The 22,093-nt window shown below is 45.2% G+C and overlaps 2 protein-coding genes and 2 long non-coding RNA genes across 4 annotated transcripts; 2 read left to right on the plus strand and 2 right to left on the minus strand.

Moving 5' to 3' along the window:
• The first annotated feature begins 398 nt into the window (after positions 1–398).
• Positions 399–12,743, plus strand: ppp1r14bb (protein phosphatase 1, regulatory (inhibitor) subunit 14Bb). The gene is made up of 4 exons (XM_084003262.1): positions 399–1,013; positions 11,816–11,899; positions 11,976–12,008; positions 12,100–12,743. The coding sequence occupies exons 1-4, from the start codon at positions 813–815 to the stop codon at positions 12,166–12,168; spliced, it is 387 nt and encodes a 128-aa protein (XP_083859388.1). The 5' UTR covers positions 399–812; the 3' UTR covers positions 12,169–12,743.
• A 277-nt stretch (positions 12,744–13,020) lies between these two features.
• Positions 13,021–14,614, minus strand: LOC311009238. The gene is made up of 2 exons (XR_014596629.1): positions 13,549–14,614; positions 13,021–13,498 (listed from the first exon to the last, which is right to left on the minus strand). It is a non-coding gene; the product is annotated as an uncharacterized lncRNA (long non-coding RNA).
• A 1,002-nt stretch (positions 14,615–15,616) lies between these two features.
• brms1 (BRMS1 transcriptional repressor and anoikis regulator) lies at positions 15,617–18,627 on the plus strand. The gene is made up of 10 exons (XM_084002910.1): positions 15,617–15,775; positions 16,832–17,044; positions 17,135–17,225; positions 17,329–17,456; positions 17,595–17,674; positions 17,752–17,848; positions 17,931–18,020; positions 18,103–18,167; positions 18,261–18,300; positions 18,386–18,627. Exons 2-10 carry the CDS (start codon positions 16,834–16,836, stop codon positions 18,391–18,393), a joined length of 810 nt encoding a protein of 269 aa, XP_083859036.1. The 5' UTR covers positions 15,617–15,775; positions 16,832–16,833; the 3' UTR covers positions 18,394–18,627.
• Positions 18,628–20,720: 2,093 nt separating this feature from the next.
• LOC311008873 lies at positions 20,721–21,670 on the minus strand. The gene is made up of 2 exons (XR_014596575.1): positions 21,439–21,670; positions 20,721–21,045 (listed from the first exon to the last, which is right to left on the minus strand). It is a non-coding gene; the product is annotated as an uncharacterized lncRNA (long non-coding RNA).
• Between the last annotated feature and the right edge of the window lie 423 nt (positions 21,671–22,093).

Genomic DNA, 22,093 nt, shown 5'->3' on the forward strand with positions numbered 1-22,093 from the left:
CACAATGGGCACACTGTGGAAAACAGGGACTGGTTTCCTGTTAATGAAACACCCCTAGTTTTGTTTGATTATAAATCCATCTCTGCTGACTGCTGAGAAATTATTACAGTTACATTCCGACACTAGAAAAATGCTCTCCATCGTTTTTATACAGTGAATTATAGGGGCTTATCTTAAAAAAAAAACGGGCCAAACGGGCACTTTGTGCGTAAATGCTGCGTAAGTATTACGTCCGAGCCTTTTAATGGAATATAATGGTTTTGCGTTAAATGGTTAAACTGGGAACTGGTTTTTCAAAGTTGAAAAAAAAAAAATACCTTCCCCCCGCCCCCCTCTGTTTCCCCCCAGGCGCGCTACGTCGAATGCGCTCGAGTCCAGCCAGAGCGCGCGCACGCACCTCTCGTGGGGACCGCGAGAGAGAGAGAGAGAGAGACGTGTGATTCCTCTTTGTACTGGATGAAGAGTTGGAGCTCTGCTAACTGCTCTCCTCTCTTCTTCTCTTTTTAGCTCAGTTTGCATGCTGTAAAGACGCCGGTTACACTCCGCGTTTCACCGGAAACCATCGTTTCTTTTGTGGTTTTGTAGGAAAACGTCCGCCAACGTCCCCCCCCCCCGTTTTTTTGGACGACAAAGCATCAGGTCGGACGTGGTTTCTTCTTCTTCTGGGGGGGTTGGGGGGGAGAAAACACTCGCTTCGCTCCCTTTCCTTTCTACACTTCCACACCTCCAGTTTGGGGAGGAGGAGTGGGGTAGATTCTTTTTTCCTTCCCCCCCCACCCCCCCCCCAAAAAAAAAAAATAAGCCGAGCGACAATGGCTGCTGTAACGAGCCCGGAGACGAGCCCTCAACCCCGGGTATATTTCCAGACGCCGTCCGGCACCACGGAGGAGCCGGAGATCCCCGTCCGCAAGCAGGGACGCGTAACCGTCAAATACGACCGCAAGGAGCTGAGGAAGAGGCTGAACCTGGAGGAGTGGATTATCGACCAGCTAACGGACCTGTACGACTGTGAGGTAAGGACGGAGAACAATGTATAAGGAGATCGAACTTATCGATCGGGTGGATCTTCCATGAGTAGGGGAGGGGAGGGGGGGTGTATAAGTTAGTTTACCGGCTCCGGGGGCCTCGTGTTTCTGTCCGGTCCGGAAGCAAACTGTTGATAAAGAGATATTAAAGGGCCCTTTGTCGCTGCTGCTGGCCTAGCCTCGCTTCTTCTACAGCCTTTATCTATGGGGGCGATGAGGTAATGAGAGGAGGAAGTGTGTGTGGCAAACAAAATTCATGTCGGATTTTATTTACACTCACATAAAGACTCTCTAAATGTAGCTGATAGTGAAATAACTCTCTCTTCTGATTGGCCGAGGCCGTTTTAAAGCACACCTGTGAATTAATGTATGACTTATTAACGCATAATGATGCTTTCCCCCTATAATTTAATGTAGGAATAAACTTTTGTGTGTGTGTATTGGGTGCAGACTGGGCCCCCTCCCTCCTGCCTTCTTGTCTAATTGTGAAGTGAAGGGAGGGGGATGGTAAATGAGGTGAGTCTGTGGGGGGTGGGTGGGTCCTGTGAGGGGTCAGGGGTGACTGATAACCTCTTCAGAATGACCCCTCCACACTGTCACACGTCCAACCCGTGGTCACGCGGGTGGTGGTGGTTTGGGGTGGGGGGGGGTCAGCTCTAATGTAACCTGGCGGCCGCTGTGGTGTAACTTGCTGCCGTCAGTAGTTGGTAAGCTCATGTCGACTCCACTGAGCTGGCATTGACCCACATTCTATTCCTAGTGGCGCGAGGAATACGACGACTTAGCGGGTTTGGAGAATTCCTTGTAGGCTAACGGAGGCAAAAATAATTAAAAAAAAGGGCGAGAGGCTGGAATTCACACATAACACAGACAAAAGGGACGGGCTTAGGTTAGTGTTCTCCAGATTTACACCTGGAAGTCCAAAAATCAGATGTTTATTCCAGGAGGTTTGAAACATTGTCCCCCAACTTTCACTGAAACTTTACAGGGAATATCCCCGTCACATGTGGATAACAAAGCAGCAGGGATTCGGACTCTCACGGGGTGGTTAAACGGCCCGTAGAGGATTTAAAAATCAATGTGCGACAATCATCTGCCAATAATGTGTTAATATGCTATAAAGAAAGATTTTCAGGTGCTCTTGTATGACCTTTTTGACGGATTCATTCAATCACTAATCCTGAGATTGTAATGGTTTAATATCAGGTTTATAATATACTCAAGTAAACGAGTGTATTGGACACCCACCTCTTATAATCAAGCCTGTTTTTATACCCCCCCGTTTCATTGCCCCCCGATCCCTCGCCTGTTCCACAACAAAGAGATCCATCCCCAGCCAGGTTCACCGACGGAGACCCGTCGGGCTCATTTAGGCGAGGGGAGGTGTGGAGCACGTGCTGCTAACCGGTGTAACCGGAGAGGCGGGCTGCAGCCGAGCGGAGATCAGGAGAGTCCCTGCTCGCCGACAAAAGACGTGGAGCGTGCTACTCCTTTTCTTATCCCTCCTTTGCCTAATCGTTCACTCCTTTTCCTGCTGCGTCTCTCACCCTTTATCACAGCCTACCTCCCTTTAGTCCTCCCGTCTTGTGTGCATATTTCTGCTATTAATAAAAACAGACTTCTGTTCAGGGAATTCATAATGAGCTATTTCCCCCCCATTCATATAATCCCTTTAAACATGCAACACAGCCAGCATCTCAGATACTCATCCAGCGACTTAGTCAGTCTATCAGAGTTGCTACGAGGAGCCAACTGGACTCCATGGCAACGAGGCTTAAATGTTTATATCGGTTAACCATGTAGTGGAAAAGAAATGGAGCAAAATCATCATTTATATCTTAAAAGAAGAAGCCCTGTTTTCATTCTTCCAATGCAAGATTATGATTAGAGTCACCGGGTTATTATATCAGCGGGGCTTTATTGAATTCCTGCAGCCGATGATAACGTGGCATTTGCTTCGTGGAAGAAGAAGACTGGTTTTGGAGAGGGCGCCCAATATAGCGGCGACTCCCGGAGGTTGCTTGAGTTCATCTGATGGAAAAAAAAAAAAAAAAAGAGAAAGAAAGAAAGAAATCCCTTCACAGTTTATATCACTAACCCGACTAAACTTTAGGCTGGAAACAAACACCAAAAGTGGCCCAAGTGTTGGGATTTAAGTGGGTGATGTACAGTTTCTTTGTTGCTCCTTCACTATATAAAAAAGGTGCTAAATGAGTTTGAGCACACTCCGGGGGGAAAGTCTACAAAATGATAGACTTTCACACCAGCCGTGGTGTCGTTTCCATGGTAACGGAGCTGTTAAATGTTAATTTGTCAGTTAAGACTTCTTTATTTTTTACTGCTTGTAGTACTCTGGGGCTGGGCAGGACGGTGTGGGGAGAGTGGGCGGTCTACTCCCTAAACTACAGGGCGCTACGTGGCCACACACACACACACACACACACACACACAAACACACACACACACACACACACAGAGTGAGAACAGAAGCAGGACTGGTGAGCAGGAATGCAATAAACGGGGGAAGAGAAGGGAGGAAAAAAAAACTGGATGGATGGCAAGAGGAGAAGGAAAAAGTAGTAGGAGGAGGCAGGGATGTCGGAGAAAGTGTGTTTTTTTGTTACGTTGTGTGTCCTCTGATCTCGTTGTAACACAATAGGTAGCGACAAACTGAAAACAACCCGGTGATTTATTATTTCTGAATTAATTAGTTTTACTCTTATTGATGAGCAGCACAGAAAATGGAATATTCTGGACATTTAATTCAATCAATTAAGGAAGTGATATTTGTTGTATATTGTGCACACACACACGACGAAGTGCTTGAACCTCACACTTAAAAGGTCTGAATACCAATCAGTATTACTGTTTCACTCTGTGTGCGTAAGAGGGTGACTACAAAGAATGGTTGTTACACAGCGGGAGTGAAAGACTCCAGTGTGTCTTTGTGAGCCCCCCCTACACACACACACACACACACACACACACACACATGTTGAACAGTTCTTTTCCTGTTTGTTTGGCCGGTGAGTCAGCATGTACTGTTAGACTGACCCACTGACTGACCGCGTGAGCCTTCTTTTTTTAAAGACATGGAGTGAATAAAAAACCGGCCGATACTCGAGAGGACGGAAAAAGGAAGGGGAAAGAATGCCAGGCTGGAGGAGGCATGGGGGAAGAAAGTGAGGGAGATAGGGGGGAGTCATCCGTGGGGGAGGGGGAGATGCCGACACGTGCCGTCACAGGAAGTTTGTGAGAACAGCACTTTGAATAAACACTGCTTTCCCTCAAAAAACGTACGATCAATGCTGCACGCTTTCTAGTCGCCGAGAGGAGAGGATTATGTCTTCCAGAAACGTCTTGATGTCTTTGTCGGGAAAACAGAAAATGTGGACTTCAGCCAAAAGCATTTATAGAAATTAGCTTAATTGTCAGGATAAGAGATGAAGACATTTATCTTAAAGAGCCTGCTTTAATTTCAAGGATGCATCAGATCACGATCGTCGCCTTTTAATATGTCAGCCTGTAGCATATAATGGATGTCTTACGGCACACGCTATTTAAGCGTTATTCTGATCGCCTCGGCCTCTTGAGCCAGAGCATACTGTACATACTTTCCCACCACGTTAAACCCTCCGGTATATTACGTTTCAGCGCTTTCATTCCCTCCTCTTGTCACGCAGGTCGGGCTGTCGGCCAAGCGTGAAAGGTTTTAAACCAAACCGTCAAGTTACGAAACCTCGGCACCTCGTCAGCGAATCACACGGCAGGAAACTTGTTTAATGTCACGAGACACGCTTATTAATTCACATCTTCCTGTTCGACATTTAATCGCCGCTAAATACTCCAGCTGTTTAGACGTCTATAAATAAAAACGACCCTGATGGATTAAAAGTAGTCCCTCGCCCTCCTCCGCTCATTATTTTCAATGAGATTCAGCAGTTCGTTTCACTTTATTTTACTGACCAACCGTATTAAAAATAAACCGCCTCAATGTGCATCATCACCTTGACAAAGTCTCTCTAGAAGAAGGTGATGGGTAGTAACGGACGCCGTGTTGGCTCCGTGATGTCACCGCTGTGTGAAACCTCACTTAAGCCGTGACGGTGTGTGGAAGCTGTCACATGACATCAAGGGCAGACGGCTGGTAGGTCGACAGCCACTCCTGTCATTTAATATCTTTAATTAGAGTTACATAGTGTGATATTGTGCACTAGTTCACCAGTGAATCATAGATTACTCGTTTTTTGTGTGTTTTTGTCTGAACTTTGAGTCACATGTTCATTTCCTATTGAGAACAACTGACCATATTTGGGCAAAGAGTCTGATTTACAAATAACTGAAGGGATTCGGTCTCATAATGGAGGATTCAATGAAGAAACCAGACATTTTCAACAAACTTCCTCCCCTGTGTGTCTGTTTTATGTTCAAAAAGATTTCGGTTGGATTATCGCTTTAATCTTCTTACACTTGGATTCTGTAAATGCCATTAAAAACCCACCCAAACTGTCTGATCCTGCTACTTCAGAGGAGAGTTGAATGAATTTGCCCGGCAGCTAAAAAGAAGAAACCAGTAAGTGAAACTAATGAGTGATCACGTCGGGGAAAGACGGCTTCTTATTATGGTTTTGTTTCAGACGCCGTCTTTGTTTTTTTGTTGTTGCTCCGATGCGATAATCCGCTGGAATATCCTGTAACTGATTGAATGTGGAAGCGAACCAAAGCAGTCACTTATTAGATTAGCGTTGAGCGAGTCAGAGGTCGCGTTGATCTGCATAAAAGAATTATAATGTCCTCTAATCCCTTTGGAAATCCGTAGGGGATTTCATCTCGACGGTGGCGGGACGGATTCAAGCGCTCCGCGAATAAACAGACGTTTCTTTGGCGAAGGGCGTGAAGATCAACGGGGAATAATATTTCAGTAGAACTCCAACTCCCTCGGAGGGACTGTTGAAAACCGGCAGGATATAAACATGAAAGTCGTCCGATGAAAGAACAAATGTGTCGGTAGATTCTTGCCAGGAGTGACATAATGATAATCTGCTGTAATCCTCATTTCTTGAATTTAATCTGCATGTAATCTCATTTTTCGGTCCGATTGTAGTGGTAATGACTCGTTCTGTTATGCGTTTGTTTTATTTGTAATTAGTCATTGCACGTGCATGTGGGGAACCGGGATCTTCATTCCTCAGATCTGCTGCAGAAGTGATGGCCTCGAGGGGGGGGTGAAAGTGGGCACTTGACTCCGCCTGGATCACATATTTCAGATGGAAGCATGAGGCCTTTTGTAATTAGAGTGGGCTGTAGAGAGAGAGACTCTTAGAGTAACGGATTGAGCTGCATGGAAATGGAAAGGTTAAAAATCAATAATAAAGTCTGCCTCGTTGCCTTTACTGGACAATCTGTTGCCGTCATGCAGTAGTTGGTCAGCGCGGCGCCGTTAGCCGGTACACGTCCTTTCCTCCCCCTGAGGGGACCAGACCGGAGCGTCCCCCCCCCCCAGAGAGGCTGCAGACATGTCCAGTCGACACACGGAAGCCACTGAACCGTTCAGTCAGGCCAAACAAGCTGCTGTCTGAATCACTCAACCGGAACACGGCTGTGACTCTGGGGGCTTTCAGAGGGATCGAGGTTGGGCGACAATCACCAAATCTCTGGGTGCTCTCTCTTCTTTAGTAATATATATATATATATATATATATATATATTTATTTCAACTCTATGAAAGCCTTACATACAGTGTATATGCTATTGTTGCCCAATTACAGTGTAAGAAGTGCCAACACTACGGTGCCTGCATCCTAATTATAGTGATGAATGTTTCCAGGCGTCATATTAAGATACCACACACACACACACACACACACACACACACACACACACACACACACAGGGACTGGTCTCCATCACCACCACCAGACTCTACATGACAGTGTTTTATCAGGAGTGAGATAGCGGGGGAAGGCTGACGGGGCTGCAGAGTCAAAACACACGTCGGCCGTGGCGGGATGCGCTCGCTGCGTCCCTATACTTCTCGGTACGACTCGCTCTCTCTCTCTCTCACCAACGTTGTGCGAGATGAAACATGAGTGATCCAAACCGATTTAAGTGGCGTTTCCTCGTCGGCTTTAAAAAGAGGTCAGCGTTGCCCTGTTCCTCACAGGACGTCGTCTTCTTCCTGGGAGGATGTACATCCAACTGATGAGGCGCTGCTATGGGGATGGAGATCCACCACACACACACACACACACACATAAAAAGACGCACAATTAATAACACGTGCATGAATGTCGCACGCCCACTCCAGACTGTGTTAAGTACATTGGGTTGTATTGATTATGGATTGTTGTGGTTTATGCTTTATGGGCTGTGTGAGGCCACGTATTCATTGCAGCTGCCACTCACCACTTACAGTAATTGTGCACACACACACACACACACACACACACACACACACACACACACACACACACACACACACACACACACAGCATCAACCTCTTCAACCGTCTCCGTTAACACATGCATTCTCGCCGGCACACACTCTCAGCCAGCTACTTCCCACAGATATCACTCTAGCTCTCTCCCCTCCCTCCCTCCCCCTCCCCCTCCTCGCCGCCCCCGCTATCTCCCAAGGTCACGTGCCTCGTACAGGAAGTAGCTGGGTGCTCTGGTGTTTTAACCCCTTCTTTGCACAAGAATAGACGCCATCTCGGAGGAAGGAAAAGCATGGAGTTGTCCGTTATTGTAGGATAATCAACCGTGTGAGGGATGATGGAAAGCAGCCGGCGGTGACATCACTAATCCCTACGACCCCTCTGTGACTCCCCCCCCCCTCTCTCTCATAGTCTCTCCCATGTTCTCCCCCGTGGGTGCTCACGGCTTGGGGAGGAACATGGCAGGAAGTGGGTTTAAGCCCAGTATTTTTCCACTATTTCCATGCCGGTCTGATCATGTGTGTGTTAATCAGCTGATCAGTCACGAGGGTGTAATGAATTATTGAGTTTTCTATTAAACTCGTTTTGAGTTCTGAGGAAGGAAGACGGCCAACCACAAATCTCTGGCTCAATCAAATCAGTGTTTATTTAAAAAACAGGCCCACACAGGCATTCAAAGGTGTGCTTATCAGCTGTCGTCGCCTTTTAAACCCTCCTCTGCACCCTTCTTTGCAGAGGCATGTTCATCCATTATTTTGAACTTGGGCAACGCTGGAATATACGTGGTCGCGTTGCGCAAACACTCAGCTCGCCTGCAATTATCCTAATGGACGTGCACCAACGCCAGCGCTTTTCCTCGCTGTGGCCCGACCTCAATGTCTCTCCACTCAATAACAAGCAAAGGACATAAAAGGGGTATAAATGTATAAAAGGAAGTCTAAACTCACACACGGGGAACAGGCGACATTGTTCAGCGCCACGCGGCCTACTTTTCCTCATCGTGCTTCCTCCATCCTGCCTGCTCCAGCCATCACTTCCCCCTTCCTCTTCCTCCTCCCCCCTCTTCATCCCTGCATTGTACCCGTCCAAAACACTGTTTGTCATCGCAGCAAAATAACAGAGCGATCGGCCCTCTCACTATTTCTACTCCTCGATTGTTGCTCGGAAAGCAAAAGTGGCCATTAATCACTCCAAACAGAAGGCCCCCGGCTGTAATTCCTCACATTTTAATCACTTTGCTTCGACGTGATCTCTCTCTCTGGCTCTCTTTTGTTTCGTTTTTTTTTTTGCACAGTTTACACAGATCCTATCACAGGAAGCGGCTCTGTAGTGCGCTATCACTGGGAGACGTGTTGTGTAATCCTGGTAGGTGGCTTCTGTGACCTACTTACACTCAAATCTCCCCGCACTTAAAAGACACTGGCTTACATATCCACCTTATTACACTTTTAACATCCTCCTCTTATTAGCCGCGGATTCTTTTTGTCTCCTGTCATCTCACGCTGATTACATGAAATAGCAGTGTAGTAAATGACAGGTTTTTATATCAGATTCGTGTGACTGAACTTCCCCGGAGGAAGCCAGACTTCGCTCCGTTGCTCTGTATAATCACTTCCCTTTCCAGAGATATTTACAGTAGTGGCGATGGGGCTGTTTTGTTGTAATACGAGGGTGCTGACCTACTTGCGTGTAGCTTGTTTTCCATGAGCTGTGTCTGGCATTCGATCCGTCCAAGCCGGCTACGAACGACGCAAACCACGCCACTCATACTGTCACATTTCACTCTGCAGCCGGCCTCCAGTCTGTGAATCATATTTGCAAGCTTGTCAGCAAGAGCAATTCAAATTTTAAGACCATAATAAAAAAAAGAAAATGGGGTCTACAGGCCAGTTTATAGTAGCGGTTTTGTTCCTCTGATGGTGGTTCGGACTGAAAAAGGGAGTTCCTAATTACATGCAACATCAACGGAACCAGGAGGGGAGAACTTAATATGAAAAGGGATTTACAACGAGGTGGAAACCACACACACACACACACACACACTGAAAATACAATATGAAGCTGTTGCAATATCACGTTACAGTGAAGGCCGAGGCTTTACATAAGCTTTGGTCCAGTAGAGTTGTAAGAACAAGATGCATTATTCATCATAATCCGTTCTAGTGATATTTTGCTGCTTTTTCATCGTATCGTTGACTAAACTATGATGATTGTTAAACAAGTGCAAGCCTCGTTTGGGCAGCTAAATGTCCAGTTTTACACCAAATGTCAGACAGAATCACGTTTCAGAGCAACAGGTGTTTAAGTTTAACGAGGGTTAGCAGGATGCACATCGTTATAAATCTACTTCTTTCACGTATCGGGCAGCAGATGTTTTTTTTTTGTAGATATCTCCACACGGTGAAGCTTTGTTTCACAACCCTGCTGCATGAGCCCATATCTTGTAGGCACCTCTGGGTCCAGATCCCATCTGCAGCCAGCAGTAAAAACCCCCTCCAGGCTCCAGACTAGTTCAGCAAGTCAGTCTGGAGGCTTGTTTTTGGAAATCCTCCCTCGTGATTCCCTCCTTTCTTTGTGTCTCCTCTCTGAAGCCTGTCTTCCGGCCTTTATCAACATCCCTCCTCTCCCTCCTCTCCCTCCCTCCCCCTCAGCTGCTCCCTCTTCTGGCTACGCTCCTTAACCTCTTACCTTCCTTCCTCTTGGCGTTCCCTCCCCTCCTTCTCTCAGATTTAACAGTCCGTCTCTCAAATCATTGTCAGCTAAGCCGTGTCGAATGGAAGCGTATCGCTTTTCAGGGACTGCAGTTAATGCACATTAATTCGTGGGTACGAGTAGAAATGAAATGCACTTAATATAAAAAGTGAATCGGTATGAAGTTTTAAAAAAAAATAGATTTTTGATTCTACTAGTTTCCTTTGTCATCTCGCCGTCTTAGCTTTCATTACTGCATGTAGTAGCAGCACATGGAGCCCACATGTTGTGCACATCTGTCTTTGTGTCAGACTTCCCCCTCCACTATGTGTGTGTGTGTGTGTGTGTGTGTGACAGACAGCGTCAGCATGTCTGCAGCGTAAGCATGTGCTCACCTTAGTGTCCGTCTTTTTCACGGCTTTAAATTTTGAAATTCTGTAAGAATGCCAGCTTATGGGTCCGTGTGTGTGTGTGTGCGTTAGTGTGTGTGTGTGTGTGTGTGTGTTCTACTCTGCTGACAGTAAGTCTGTCTGTCACCTCCAGTCTCTATCTCACACACACAGGCCGTCCTGCATAGAAATAAATCCCCACAGACAGACAGACAGACAGACACACACTCCATCCAGCTCAGACTTATTAATGCTCATTTTTATAATTCTTTAATCCATGTGTGTGTGTGTGTGTGTGTAACGGATGTGTGTGAGATTTCTTTTTTTTTGGAGGGGGGAGAAAAGAAAAGTGCCATTCGGCTAACGTGGCACACAAATGTGCACACGCAGCATGCTGTCTGACTGTGTGTGTGTGAGGCGGTGTAGGGGGCAGTTGGGCAGGTGCAGAGACAGCTGGTGTGGGCAACTCTAACCGAGGGGGAGGACGAGGGCGAGGGCGAGATTCCTGGAGAATGACATGAATGCAGGGTAGCAATTGAGCGGCAGAAGAGGGGGGGGGGGAAACGACTGTTTGTAGGAGAGCGGCGCGCCCGCCTGCCAGCGGTGAACTGCTTTCATAGCACACACTGAGCTAGTGTGCTTGAGTGAGACAGATGGAGAAACAAAAAAAAACAAAAAAAAGAGAGAGAAGAGGGAAGTCTACTAAAGCACTTTCTATGCAGCGACAGATTAATTAGAGGAAAGTATCGATTGGCTTCAGGGAGGAGGCGTGGCAAAGGAACCAGATGAACCTGCAGTGAACTCACTATACGCTTATTTTAATAACCAAACATCTCCAAGCCGGAGGCGTTAGACGTCGGCTTATCGGTATCGGGCGATAATTGCTCTGCTGCAATTAAAAGCGTGCGTTTTTCGTTTTATCGAGGCAATTTCTGTCCTTTGACTTCCAGCTCTGACTCACAAACACTCATTTTCACAGTTTCTTTCCACTATTTTGCATCCTTGAAAATATAGTTGGAGACTGGCCTGCCTTTTTCTCTTTGTCTGTCCTCTTTTTTTCTCTGTCCCATGGAAGGACGACGCCCTCTAGTGTTCAGAAACGGGACATCTCGTCCTACAGAGTGCCGGGTCTATTTGCAGACGACCACATAACATAAACACAGGGAGAGAAACCCGCATCATCTTTTCTATTCTCAGAACAGAGACTGACTTTTAAACATCACTTTGCAAGTCTCTTAATGCCCCCCCCTCTCTCTTACTCCACGTGTTCCAGGAGGAGGCCATCCCAGAGCTGGAGATAGACGTGGACGAGCTGCTGGACATGCCCAGTGACGTTGAGCGGGGAGCCAGAGTCAAGGTAAGGATGTGAAAATGTGTCAAACGCGAGGTGCAAAAACGACTGGACGTATATTCACTCTGTCATTGTTTTGCAGGACTTACTGGTTGACTGTTTTAAACCTACTGAGGTAAGATTATTTCCCCCCAGATCTACACACTGTGGATGATTTACATTCCTGGATCGCCCTCATGCGTTTTGTCCCTCCCGTCTCCCCGTAGGACTTCGTCTCCGAGCTGCTGGACAAGATCCGAGGGATGCAGAAGCTCTCCACGCCTCAGAAGAAATGATGGCCTCCTCCCCACGCATCCTCCCCCCCTCCACTCGTCTTCCTACTGTGCTTTCCGTCTTTTTTTTCTTCTCCGTTTTGACGTCCGGGGGTCCTCGTTTCCTCTCTAAACCCCGTTCTTTTCATCTCCCGCAACAAGCCATTTATTGGTCTTCATCCAGGCATGTGTCTTCTTCCCGCTCCTCCTACACCCTTTTGTTTGGCTTCACTCCTCTTCCTCCGTCCACCCTCCTCCCACACCACCCCTCCCCATCTGTCTGAGGAGGAAGAGGAGGGCAGGCGAGAGACGAGATGATTCCCCGTAATTACTTAAAAGAGCGGAGCGGCTGAGAGTGGGAAGAGGGACAAGAGTCGGCAAGAGCCAAGAAAAAAGGGCAGACGGGGAAAACAGCCAATCAGCTTGAAGCAGGGCCTAATCATGCTTACGTCTCTTCCAATGAGATTCCTTATTTTGCTATCTTTAAGGGTTCAAACCAGCTATCAACCATGATACTTTCTATTCATGTAGAGCACATGGGGATATTCACTTGACTTTATTTTTTTAATTAGTTCATTTTTGTTGGGGGAGGGAGGGGGGGGGGGGGGGGGGTAATGTGGGCGGGTCAGTACAGTCATTTGCTACAGTGGTGCATTTAAATACTCGTTTTTTTGTGTGTGTGTGTGTGTTTTGTGTGGAAAAATCTGAACCACGAAGAATAATGTGATGTTGGTAGCCCGACAACGAGGGAAAATGGGATCCCTGGAATCCCGCTCCAACCGATTTTAAACTTCTGAGGCTGGAGTCGGTTCTCTGAGGCCGGGTGCTTGAATAGATTTCAAATTCTTGAGGGTGTTTTTGTTCTTTCCTCAAACGTGTAGTGCAGCCGTTAAAGAGAGGCTCGTTAGGAGCCGCTGCTGTCCAGCCTGCACACGCATTATGTACGTCCGCGTGTCGCTAAATGCTACGTGTGTGTGTGTGTGTGTTGCTACATAATGTACGGCAACATTCATAATAGTGTGTTTGTTTTTTCCCCCTCCGGCCTGTATATCCTGCAGTTCTGTACAACAAAATAGATCTTTTTAGTATAGGACTGGTTCCTGTTTTGTTTTTTTGGATAAATTTTGTCTCTCACACTCACACACACACATACACACACACAGTCCGACAGGGGGACCCACGACAAAGTTGCCTTGTTTTGTTTTTTTTAGAAATTCTTCAATCCACCACAGTTTTGTGTTCGACAGACGTCGGTTCTGCCTGTCAGTAGAGCCACCAATGAGACGTCTGAATGGGAGGGATGGAGGCCACTGTGTTACACTGAATCTGTCTAAATGCATTCACCATTTCTTTTCTTCTCATACACACACACACACACACACACACACACACACACACACACACACACACACACACACACACACACACACACACACACACACACACCAACTGCTGAGAGAGACTGGTCCATAGCTGTCACCAAGATCTGTGTTTCCCCCCGCTGCAGCCGCCAATCATCTCCCAAGAAATAAGCCATCTGTTTCTCAGCCTGAGCCAATCGGATTAGAGCCTGAAGCCCATCGGCCTATTGGGGAAAACAATAGACCAATCAGGAACACCTGCGGTGACAGCAGACCTTCGCTGTCTCTCTTTTTCTCTCAACGCAAACACACATTTTTATCTTGCTGCTGTCATCTCTCTCCTCCTCCTCCCACCCATCTCCATCCTTTTGTCCACCCTCCCTCCATCCTTACAGCTTCCTTTTACTTTAAAACAGATGTTGCCTTAGGTATTATTTATGTTACACAAACCAAATAAATGGGAGACATTCATTTTTTTTTTAAACTGAGCAGAACTGCAGCATGTGGAGAATCTGGGATCTTCTGTTGCTCCTCAGTGTTTTGTTTTTTAGAAGTAAGTGTTTAATACTTAGGCCTTGATACAGTGATTTTGTTTAGATAAAACAATGTTCTTTACATTTACCGGTCCGTTTTTAATTGTGATCATTACACTTCTTGATGCCGGGCCTCGGATTAACATTAAGTTGAACGAATCCATTCAGATCCACTTTGGTGCGATTGCTCTTGTCTGCCTGGTGGGGTTTCCAGTTAAAGCACCGTCGGCATTTTTTTGGGGGGAGGGAGAAATCAAAGTGTACCAGGCAAGCTATAATCAGGAGGTGGATTTGAGTGGATTTTAATTTCTAAATCCGGGTTTGGATTATATCTTCTTAGACTGTTATTGAGAAGTCTGTTTTTTTACTGTTGGGAAAAAATTGCAAAAAATATATATACCGATCATCACCATTGAGGCTAAATACGAAAGCCAAACCGTGCAGAATTAAGGAGCAGAGGTGTTTTATGGACAATGATTAGATCAAAACAACAAACAAATGTAGCAATATCAACAACAGGTCTTGTTTTTGCCCAATTTTGTTACACTTTTATGCAACTTTAATAAAAACATGTAAAATGGACGTGTTTGTCTTTGTTTATTTTGTTTGTCAAAAGTGTATTAGCTTGTATTTAGTTCAACATAGCTTTGACATTTTTATTCATTTGTAAATATTTATTTATTTTATAGACATTTTTAATGGAAGACATTTGACTTTGGTAAAAAAATATATTATAAATAACCTTAACATTGGCTTTGTATACCTTTAAGTCAGTGACACAATATGAGGAATGGGAGTGCAGATGTGATAAATGTACCTGTAGTTTTTTCTGCAATGACATGCCAAAATGTCTGCCATGAAAAAGGTCTATTGTTCAAGTTACTCGAGTTCCGCCATTATCAATTGCAAATGCTCTCCAGACATTTTGCATCACTTTGGTGCCATCTAGTGGTTAGTTTCAGTATGATTTAATACCCTGAAGCCGGAATGGCTCTGTGGATTAATATTCTGGTGGTTATTGCAAGTAATAATGATGTAGCATGTAGCATGTAGCCCGTAGCGTCAAGGCTACAGCACATAGTGTTCATGACTCCCATCTTCTCAGGAAGAGATAATGGGGAAAAAAACAATTTAATGTAGAAATGGGAATTCTTACTTTCTAAAATATTTTAAATTGATTCATAACTTCCAAAAATCGATTTATTAAAAAAAAAAAAAGTTACCCTTCAATTTTGTGTAAATTAAGCATGAATTAATGTAATCTTTAGTCTTAGATTTGCTTGAGTTTATTTACATTATTATAATCACAATCTCTCTCTCTCACACACACACACACACACACACACACACACACACACACACACACACACACACACACACACACACACACACACACACTCATATTTGAGATTATAAAAAGGAGATGCGCGGTATTTTTCATAACGTCCATCCTATTGGCTGATTCCGACGGTTTAGCAACAGAGTGGCTTGTGATTGGCCCGTGAAACCGGCTTCGGCGTTCTGATTGGACAAGCGACGCCTGGACTGTCGCTCCTTTGGGTCACTCCGACTCCCGACACACGGCTCGTCGCTGATTGGTGGATTCGCGGCTCGGAGAGTCCGGCAAAGTGTCGAACTGAAGAGCGAAGTGAAGAGGAAGTACTTTTTATTTTTAAAAAAAGGAATGGAAGTATTGAAAAGGATGCTTTAACTGCTTTAACCGAGCGGAGGGAGAAGGTGAGCGTCTCGTCCGGTGAAGAGCCGGCTATGTGTTTACTAACAGCGGCGGCTGGTGCCTCCATGGACGGATAACGCTGCTTGTAATCCCCGTACAGTTGGAGGACGGGGGTGAAAGCTACTCCGGCGATGCTTCAACGTAGATACTCGGTTTACATCAAACGCTTATTACATGGTTTACTATCAAACACGTAGAGGAGATTATCTGTTGCTCAACTTTAGTGTCGGTGTGATGAGCAAGGCAGCCCTTCTCTCTCGCTGGTGTCGCCTCTGTCGTTAGCTAGTGATGCACTTGACTTCACTGCGCTTTATTTTGCCGTGAATTCGCGGTGTTAACCGTTTAAAACCAGTCCCGGTTCGTGTACTGGGTCTTGTGAGCGGGTGGTCTGGTGGCGTGGCGGGCTTTTGACTCGGTTTCGGGTCGTTATTTTGTGGTCTAAACGTCCGCCGTCGAGCTCATTTGCCGTTTTTACTGTACGACATCACGGAAGCGACCAGTGGTCAAGTTGAGCTCGTTGACATCGGGCGACCGGAAGTAACAAAATAAAAGTCCTATTAACGGGTGTAGGAAAAAGTTTGGACGAAATCCAACAGCTTCTGTTCTACTTTTTGTTAGTTGCACAAACACGATGTGAAGTCAATATTTTTTTATTTTTTTATTAAAAATTCATTAAAATGTGGTAATTTCCTGTCTCGTGCTGTGTTTTTCTAGCTAGCTTGACAGAGAACCGGAAGTCACAGACAGCTCGATGTCCCGCGGACTTTCCAGTTCTATTCTATTTTAAAATGATTATTTTATTATTAAAATGTTATATTCTGAACATTAAAGTCTCTGTTTCACCAACAGCAGCATAACTGTTACTATTATTAATTCCCCAATATTAAGCAACTTAAGGACTTTTAAAAATTTAAACCCAGGTGACCACTGCATTTCAACATTATTACGTTTTTGAAATTGTATTAAATGCAACTTATTCAACAAATCAACAATGGCGCTCATCAGTGAAATAGCTCAACAAGCCACAATTTGGGTTAACTTTTAAAACCTTTACCCAGCCATGCCTGCCCAACCCCCTGTGAGGGAGCCGGAGGAGGAGATGGAGGCAGAAGGAGAGTCACAGCTCCCTGAGGCCAACGGAGAGGTGGAGGAGAAAAGGCGAGGTGGAGGCAGGGACAAGCCCGTGGAGGACAGCGCAGAGGAGAGGGACAGCGACTTGGACGATAGTGAAGATGAGGAGGAGGAGGAGGAGGAGGAAGAGGAGAGTTCAGGTAAGATCATAAAAGATCTGTTAAATTGTCGCCCCAAGTGAATGCAATGTCACTCGTTCTCACCCGTTTCCTCCTCTGTCCTCTGCAAAGAGATGGACGATGAAGACTGTGAGCGGAGGAGAGGAGAATGTCTAGATGAGATGTTGGATCTGGAAAAAAAGTTTCAGGAGCTGAAAGAGAAGTACGTTGAAGCGGGAGGGGTGAAGAAAAATAATCCCAAATCACACAAAAGGATGGAAGGAAGGAAGGGGGGGACTGACACTGAATTCACCGTGTGTTTGCAGGTTGTTTCGGGAGCGGCAGAACCAGTTGAAAGTGAAGCTGGACGAGGTGCTGACGGGGAAGGCCGGAGAATACAGAGAACCGCTGGTCGCGCTCCAAGAAAGCACGCAGATACGAACACAAGTGGCTGGTAGGAAGCAAGGAAAACAGAATATATGACCAGCTTGGAGTTTTTACAGCGTACACTGCCTGGCACTTTGAGCAAATCGTTGGTGTCAGTGGGGGAAAAAAGATCTAACAAGTCGACGTGCTCTGTCTCTGACTGCAGGAGTGTACAGAGAGCTGTGTCTGCAGGTGATCAAACAGAAGTACGAGTGTGAACAGCAAGGAGCAAAGCAGCATCTGGAGGTAACACACACACCGTAGATACTAATACTAATATAATAACTGTATGCACTTACGTATATATTGTGTGTGCATTGCAGAGTGAGCGGGCGTTGCTGTTTGACGCCATGAAGGGTGAACTGCTGGAGAAGATTAGACGACTGGAGGAGGACAGACAGAACACAGACCTCACCTCGGGTACAGATAGCGTTAGTCCAGTAAACCAGAACCGCGCTTACGGGAGGGTCACGTGACGAACGGTGTATTTTCTGTTCATCAGAGTGGAGCGATGAGATGAGGGGCAAGAAGTGTAAACGGAAGAACCTGCTGGGTCGGTCGGACAGGAGGAAGAAAGTGGCTCTGGTTTCAGGTAACACCTTTTCTGCCTGCAGGTTTCTTTTTAGTTTAGTACTGACGGATGATTTAATTTAATACGACTGTGTGTCTGACAGGGCCGTTCATCGTCTACATGTTGAGGGACATCGACATCCTCGAAGACTGGACCGCCATCAAGAAGGTAAAAGAACCCACAACACTAGACTACCAACAATAACACAAACAAACCAGCTGACTGTATCTTGATTACAGATATGTTTTGTGTGCTTTTCAGGCTAAAGCAGCGCTCTCACCATCGAAGAAGAAAGTTGAAAGTAAGTCTGCCTCCCACTCATTTGCATAAATATACAAAAAAAATATGTTTTCCTCACTGTAAGCCGTTCTCATTTTGTCTTTCAGAGCGGTGATGAAAGCAGGATCTCCACACACGACATTCCACTAACGGTTCTGTCTCCTCAACATCCAGAAGATTTGCCGTGTTGTTGTTTTTATTTTATTTTTATTAACGGCGCCTTCGACCCCCCCCCAGCAACCAACCACCCGACTGCTCGTTTGTATTGCTATTTAAAATAAGTTCTCAATGATATGACACCATGTATTTATAGAATGATTTATAAATGGTAATTAAAATTGTAATCTTGTGTGACAGTGTTTCGTGTGTTCGTGCTCCAGGTTTGATGACTACGTTGTAATGAAATGAGTAAAAAATGTAATAGAAGTTTTAAAAGAGACAAGCCCTCCCCACCAAGAGATGAACGCAGGAAGGAGGCTGACCTTTCACCTTTATGACATCACAAACTCATCAGACCGAACCAAATTGTAAACAAACTGAACCCCAGACAGACCACCAACCATGAACTGAGAGGGCTCCAGACAGAATCACGCTTTCTAACTAATAATGTCAAAACTACATAACGACATATGGAGGAATATATCGCTAAATTTGAAAAAGGAATATAATTATTGGTTGTTAATTTCATTAATTCAATTGAATCAAAAAAGGTATTTCATTTTTGGAATAGTTTTATAGTGACAGATGGTGAAATATGATGCTAAAGATAGAGGATTATCAAGATAATATTTGGAATTGCAATTATTTTGACCACGATAATAACCGTGATATTATATTTTAATATCGTCCCAGAGTCCAAAGCAACAGTGATGATAAATTAACGTATAAAAATAAACAGCTTTACTTGGTGAAGCCTCACAAGAATGAACCGGAAAAGAGACAAAACTCAGACTTACTCAACAACAACAAAATCACAATTTAAAAAACGATAAATACATTAAATAATGACGTATAAACACAGCAGCTACAGTGAGTCAGTGTTGTTGTGGGTTACTAACCTGCGAGTCTCGTCCACATCGGTCTGACCCGGTTCCCCTTCACGTACACATCGAGTCCCCGTCCGAACCGGATCAGCAGAAAGGCTTCACCGCATTGTAGCATTTAGCATGTTAGCTAAGCTAAACTGACACCTAGCTAACCTGTTGTGTGTGATTTACGTCATTACGGTGCGGTTTTTTACTTAACTACTGAGCTACAAAGATGCGAACCGCGACGCAGAAGCACGTGCTCATTAATTTGACCGCGTTGTTGTCCTTTTTCGTGTTGTACTGTCAACAAACTGCTAGCCGCGCAGCTCTTGAACGAAGGCTGCGTCACATAGCGTAACATCGCGTCTTAGCCCCGCCCACCGGGGACGCGAGGAGACCGGAAACGGGGTTGTACAGTATGTTTTTTTTTTTAGATAAATGAAACGTCTGTTGGAGGCATTATTAATTTTGTTTTGTTTTATATTTTACATTTTATATTTTATATGTTTTTGTATTATATCATGCAATGACAATTAGTGCAGGATGTGCAATTTGTGTTTTGACCACACGGTGGCGCATCGCTGGGAGGAGGGAGTCAGTCCTACGATCACATTTCATCATAAGTGTCTGTTGAACCCTGGAAATTATTTATTTGACTAAAAGTTTCGGGGGGGAATTTAAGTTACGCAACACAGGAATTATTAGCCTCATGTGACTGAATAAACATTATCAAATAATATAAAATGCGTTTCTTCCCAACTGTTTTCTCCCACACAGTGGTGTGGTTTCTCTCCTGGCTGAAGTGTTTGAGACATCAGAGCTCTTCCAGCAGACTTCATCTTTACGCGTATCACATCTGTATGGTTTCTCTGCCGTACACTCACACATGGCTGGGATTTCTGCAGCTGCAGCCCTCCCCTTATAGGTGACTCCATTAATAAAGCAATCCTTCTTTAGAGTGAGTTGACTGCTGTTTTACCAGCCGCTGAGACTGGAAAGCCTTTCTCACCTACCGCTGCATTGGTATGGTTTCTCTCCTTTATGTGAGAACTGCTGAGAAAGCGTGAAGTCTTGCGTTAGCTGCAGTCGTTGGGTTTCTCCCCCTTGTGTGTTTCTTAAGAACACTTCAAAGCCTCCCCGTTACCATGGGATACATCAACAATGATATGGTTGACTTTACGTTGAGTGACAAAGAGTGAAGATATCAATCCAGACAAGTATTCAAACAGCGTTTATTTGCCATGAAAGGGGATTTAAGAGGAGAGGGATTATATTCTTGTGCGTATTCACACGTGTTTCACATGTTCAGCAATAGCTAAGAAGAACAATAAATTATAATATCAATAAAGTGCCTTTTATTCCTTCTTCTTTTCCATTACTCTGACTAAGCAACATGTGGAGACTACATTCTGGTAACATTCACTCTCTCTCCTGCTTTCTTTTCCCATCTTCCCTCGTTTTCCTCACAGGTGCCTGCTGAGTTTACGCGCCTGCCTCTCCCTGGCCTCGAAAGCGGCTTTGGTGTCCATGAGCTCGTCCAGCTGCCGGCGGATCTGGGCCATGTCGAGCTGGCTGGACTCGCACTGCTCCCTCAGGGCGGCCGACTCCACCCTCAGCTGCGTGGCGGCCATGGAGAGCTGCTCGCTGCGCTCGCGGCACTGCGTCTGCATCCTCTTGGCGTCGCTCAGCAGGGACTCCACGCTCACCGCCACCGACTCACACTGATTGTGGGACATTTTCTGGACGGAGAGACAGGAGAAAGGTCAAAGGTTAAAAACCTCTGTGACTCTGTGATATTGAAGGCTTGCTGTGGCTTTGGCAACGAGCTGCAGCTTTCCTGCCAGAAACTCAGATGAAGTGAATCAATACGCCGCAGTCAGAAGTCCAGAACAGATCAACAGGTTTTAAACAGAACATTTGATCCGTCGAGTGAAGTAGCTTAAAGAGGCTTATCGCGGCTTAGCTCGGCCTGCAGTGGCCACTGCTCTTGTCTGTGCTTCTCTTTTATCCCGATCCTGCCACCTACTCTTATTTTATTTTCTCTATCTCAGACATGTTTGGATCCACACAGCTTATATTTTATACATCAGTCACCCAATAACAGCCAGAGAGGATGAAAAAAAAGGACTTACCGCACACTCCAAAGTCAAATTTATCACAAGTGTTGTGCTTTTCCTCTGGGCCTGGAGGGTGAACCAGTCCTCCAGAGTGGTCTCTCTTCTTGAATGTCCCCTTTTCAGACTCAGGCTTTTAACTCCAGTTCTTTTCTTCCCTTTCTTCTATTTTATTATCACTCTCCGCCCGCCCTCCTGCTCTCTAGTGCCGTCTCTCCTTTCTCTCCGTCTCCAGTGAAACATTGTCTTCTGCCTTAAGGCAGGTCACTTAATCCACGGAGATTAGAGCGTCAAGGGAAGAGGAGTCATGTTGTAACAGCAACTTTAAAGCGGTCAGACTCTCAGTTTGTGTTACATTTCAGAATGAGAAATTCAGTTTTGTTGCTTTTTTTTTAAAGAAATATCATCTCGTCTGATAGCAGAATAATTATTCTACATTTTAAGGCCTTAATTCACTAACAGTGTACAGATTTATTTACAAATGTATATTTTATGTGTATTTTTTTTTAAATAATACCAATATAATTATGAGGTCTGACTTTATCTGTGGGCTTGCTGCTATAGACTGATTTTACCGCACTGATGCTAATCAATATCAAAAATCAATAATAAAAAATAAAAAAAACACAGCCAGTTAGGTTTAACTGTCTTGGATGAAATTAATTATTTTTTT

This window comes from Eutrigla gurnardus (genome assembly GCF_963514095.1).
Source record: "Eutrigla gurnardus genome assembly, chromosome: 23".
Taxonomy (NCBI): Eukaryota; Metazoa; Chordata; class Actinopteri; order Perciformes; family Triglidae; genus Eutrigla; species Eutrigla gurnardus.